Source organism: Fukomys damarensis, unplaced genomic scaffold (assembly GCF_012274545.1).
Source record: "Fukomys damarensis isolate Sample0158 unplaced genomic scaffold, DMR_v1.0_HiC HiC_scaffold_16, whole genome shotgun sequence".
In the NCBI taxonomy this organism is placed as follows: Eukaryota; Metazoa; Chordata; class Mammalia; order Rodentia; family Bathyergidae; genus Fukomys; species Fukomys damarensis.
The window spans coordinates 130,283,187-130,287,734 of record NW_022900928.1 but is presented as its reverse complement, the minus strand read 5'-3'; the positions used below and the strand labels follow the sequence as shown (position 1 = coordinate 130,287,734).

Here is a 4,548-nt window from a genome sequence, read left to right as displayed (position 1 = left end):
GGATGGCTATAAAAAAAAGGGGGAGGATTCGGAGAGATCAGCACTCTCGCGGGTGGCTAGCCAGGGTGTAAAATGGTGCTGCACTCTCTGAAACGGTCCATCTTCTGCCCAAAACGTTAAACACAAGATTACCACACAGTTCCACTCCTGGGAATATGCCAGCTGTAAACACCACTGTAAGCACATATCTGTATAAGGCTTGTTCACGGCCATGGCCAAAGCACGGGATGAACACACCTGCGCCTCAAGTGACGAGTGAATAAACAAAACGCAGTTAATCCATAGAAAGGATTGCTATAGTCACAGAAAGACTGATTCAGCGGCAGAGCAGACAAACCTGAAAGTCATTATGCTAAGTGAACAAGTTCAGACACCGTAGGTAGACCACACGTTATATAGTTCCGTGTATTAAAAATACCTAGAATAGACAAATCCTTAGGCACCGAAGGGAGACTGATTGGTTGCTGCCAGGGGCCAGGGTGGGGAAGGTAATAGGGAGCAAGGGCTAACGGGCACAGGCAATTAGCGAGGTGAGGTGGTGCACACCTGCAATTCCAGCATTAGGGAGGCTGAGGCAGGAGGAGCACTGTGAGCTCAAGACCAGCGTGGGCTACAAAGTGAATTCAAGGCCTGTGTGAGCTATGTAGCAAGACCCTGTCTCAAAAACCAAATATAGATGGATAGATAGAGAGAGAGAGTGATAGACGGATGGGTAATAAAATTCTGCAGTTAGATGGTGTTGGTTGTACAACCTCATGACTGTACTGAAAAACCCCACTGAACTGTACACAGGTACGTGAAGGGTGATGCTATGGTAGTGAATTGTGGATCAACTTCACAAATAACCCAGTGAATGGACAACGTTATCCCAGCTTCACACAGCAAGGACACAGGATTGGCAGGAAGGTTAGGGTCCCAAATGCCAGGCATCGCACCAGCCAGCCATTCACCCCAAGGATGGTGCAGGTCAGTGGGAGTGGAGGGCAGAGGAGCTGCCTCTGGTCTTGGCAGGGCAGAAAGGTCTGGCTGTGGCCAGGTTCCGTGTCCCAGGGAGATGGGGCCATTCAACCCAGGCCTGCCAGAGATCCACGCACTGGGGCTTTGAGTTGTCCAGTAGGCAAACCGGCAAAGCCCCATAAGGCAGCTCTTACACCAAAAGGGCAGGCTTGCCCTGGGGTGCTGGGTGTGGCCACAGGAAGCCTGCAGAGACTGGGCTGTCTCTTCACCTAGATTCCCTCCCAGTTCTGCAGAGAGGAAACTCAGCAGTGGGCCTGGACAGACCGCACTGGCCCGTGTCTGATGTAACCCGGCAGTGCCAGATACGGGAAGCAGCCAGCCAGCGCATTTGCATAGAAGAATTAGTGAGTGCTGGGAACTTGGCAGGAGCTCTGGAAGGGGACTGGGGACGTGCAACTCGGGACTCTGCTGGACGTTGGTCACCCCCAAGTCCCTTCCCCTTGGCTCCCACACCAGGGTTCCTTCTCCAAGCCTTCAACCCTGCAGGCTCTTCTGTCTTTCAAGAAGTGTTCAAAGCCAAGTGTGGAAGTGCTCGCCTGTGACACCAGCTGCTCTGGGAGGCTGAGGCAGGAGGATGGCAGACAAGCCAAGCTTGGGCAACTTAGCGAGACCTGTCTCAAAATAAATTTCAAAAGCACTGGGGATGTGGCTCACGTGAAAGCCCTGCGTTCAATTCTCAGTACAGCAAAATAGCAGCAATGGCGGCAGCAGGAACGATGACACCACTGTATGTGCAAATCCTGGCACTGCCACTTACGAGGCCGTAAATGCCCAGCCCTCTTACACTTTTTTTTAACCTTTCGTGCTGTGTGTCAAGGTCACCAAGGGGCTGGTGGGGATGTCAGGTCCTGCCACCTCTCACACCCTTGAACCCTATGTACAGACCCGAGTCCTCTGCGGGGTCCCCATCCAGAAGTCTGTGACCTGGATGCTGCACCAGGCACCCCAGCGGGCTTTCTGCACCACTGAGGAGAGATCAAAGCTTTCTTTTGTTTCTTTTTTTGAGGCAGGGTCTCTCTGTCTAGATCAAAGCTTCCCTGCCCGGGGGCAGGCGACGGTGCTGACCTCTCTCGAGGAAATGAAGGGTGTGGGGCCGACGTGCACGCCCAAGTCACGTGGGTGGCACTGAATGGCAGCCTTGTCTTCCTGCACCCCAGCCCCAGTTCCCCTTTGTAGTCAAATCGTGTCGCCTCACACACAGGCCCCTGATGCATGGCCAGGCTCAGCACTCAGAGCTCTGAACGCCTTAGCTGGTAGGTGGAGGCCCTGCCGATGTCCCCTCACCCCGGGGGACCGGGGAGGATGAGGTCTGGCTGCCTGGGGGTGGGGCTTGGAGTCCTTCCCCCATGGATGGGTGTTGCCAGAGCAGAAGAGGGGGTCTTTGTGGCTGCCTTATTTTTTTTGCGGGGCGTTGTTTGTTTGCTTGCTCTTCGGTTTTTTTGAGACAGGGTCTTGCTGTGTTTTTCAAGCTGGCCTTGAACTCATTATGTAGCCAGGCTGGCCTTGACCTTATAGCAATCCCCCCGAGTGCGCCATGAGGCCTGGCTTAGGTTTTAGTTTTCACATCTCCTTAACTGGCAAAATCAAGGGTGGCAGCAGTGTGATGTCTTCCAGGACTGGGGACAGTCTGCTGCTCTGTAGTGGCCCCCGTTCTACAGTATGCTCCACTGTTCAGAAAGGGGCAGAGGAGAAAGGGAGCCCTGAGACCCTGAGACATCCAGGAGAGGTCCGACAGGGTGTTGAGCAGCCAAGGGTAGTGGAGATGGAGTAATGCGGATGAGACCCAGGCCGGGGTGCCAGTTTTACCACCAGCCAGGCAGCTATGGACAAAAGCCCCAGCGCCTAAGGGGTCCACCTGCTCCCTGCAGAGTCAAGGCCATGGGCGGAGGCTGCCTGCGGTGGCCCCAGACTAGTTGGGCATGAGGCACCCGGGATCCGCCCGCAGGCCGAGCACAGGGCAGGGAGCAACGACGCAGAGCCCGTGCCATGTTCCATGGGGCAGCAAGAAACGCACGCAGGCGGTGGGCACAGGGAGTGGAGCTGCCTGCCTCTTTGAAGGCTGTGCGCTGAGACCCGAGGCTGCCTTCTCCCTTCTCCTGAGTCTCCATCATGGGGTCACAGCCAGTCGCAAGTCCGGGCTGGTCTCTATCCTCAGGGCAGGGTAGGAGGCGGGAAGCACAGCCCGCCCATGGCTGTGAGCCCCCCTCTGGGCTGGACCGCCTCACGCCCTTCACCCCAGTCCTTGTCACAGGGCTCACAGGCACTGCAGGCTGTGTTGGGGATGGAACGGGCCACACACTGCTTAGCCCAGCAGCTCCTGGGTGAGTCAGGGTTCCGAACGACAAGGCTGTGCTCCGTCACTCACTTCCCTTCTTCCTGGAGACAGACAGGGCCCTGCTGCCCAGAAGGACCTTTCTCCAGCCCAGGGACCCTACCTGGGACCTCGGGTGGACACACCCTTCCTGCCTGCGCCTGGCACCGAGCGGGACGCGGTTAGACCACAGGGCCCAGCCTCCCTCCCAACAGGACAAGAAGTGGGTGCTAAAAAGGAACCCCCGGCCAGCAGCTGCTTCCCTGTTGTTGGGACAAGCAGCACATTCAGCAGCGTCCCATGCCGGACGGGGTGGGGGATCCCCGGGGCAGAGACCCAGGGGGTGAGGGCCCAGCTGGGAGTTGGGGAAGGCGCTAGCTGGGCCCACGTGAGCAGGGCAGCTTTCAGGGTGACGGTGACTTCCTCTGTCCTTGGGGCCCAGAAAGCAATTTCTGGGTGAACTGAAACCTACCCCAGACTCTCAGCTCCCCAAACAGCAGCTTTCTCCGGGCCCCACGTCCTGGGCGCAGTAAGGGATCCTCTGCATGGAGCCTTTCCTGGGGTTCTGAGCTGGGTACCTCCGCCAGTGCCTGAGCTCAGCAAGCTGCCACTAGCACACCCAGCTCCATGGGGGCCTCGGCTCCCTGAGGGCCCCAGAAGCAGCTCCTTGAACCCCAAGGCCCAGGTCCCAGGAGCCACTGCCAGACTCCCCAGCAAGTGTGGCCGCGACTGTAAATTGGGTCACTGCATCCCATGACATCAGGACCCCCATCCCAGCCCCTCGCTGCCCCCCCACATGGGCCCTCAATGGCCACTGGGCCAGGCACCTGGGCCCCAGAGGATGCGGGTACTCACAGCACACAGAGCGCGTACGCCCGGGTGATAGACTCGCTAGCGCGCACCAGGAAGCTCCCGTCCCTGCCGGCCCTGGACAGCAGCTCCTCTGCCTTGGAGCGGGTGATGTTGCCGTGGTTCCAGCAGGGGCCCATGGTGGGAGAGGGTCTCCTGCACCGGGACCTGCCGCCTGTCCCCTCCGGTCACCTCTGCTGCTAACACCAGCTTCGCTGACTGCCTGACTTCCTGTTTCAGGCGCTCAGTGAGGGAAAGGAAACTGCACTGCAGAGAACTTCCTCATTACAGAAACCAAGAGAGAACAGAGGCCCGGCATCCACCTTCCCACCAGCTGACCACTGGGTGCTGGCCCCTCCCTCTGCCTCTCT

General features: G+C 58.0%; 1 protein-coding gene across 1 annotated transcript in view; it reads right to left on the bottom strand.

The window, feature by feature from the left end:
* Positions 1-4,425, bottom strand: part of Inpp5d (inositol polyphosphate-5-phosphatase D) — an 87,572-nt gene extending 83,147 nt beyond the window's left edge. The window contains exon 1 of the mRNA XM_010608744.2: positions 4,184-4,425. Coding sequence (XP_010607046.1) covers positions 4,184-4,317 — 134 coding nt within the window. The 5' untranslated portion in view covers positions 4,318-4,425. The remainder of the gene's footprint in view (positions 1-4,183) is intronic.
* Positions 4,426-4,548: the final 123 nt, after the last annotated feature.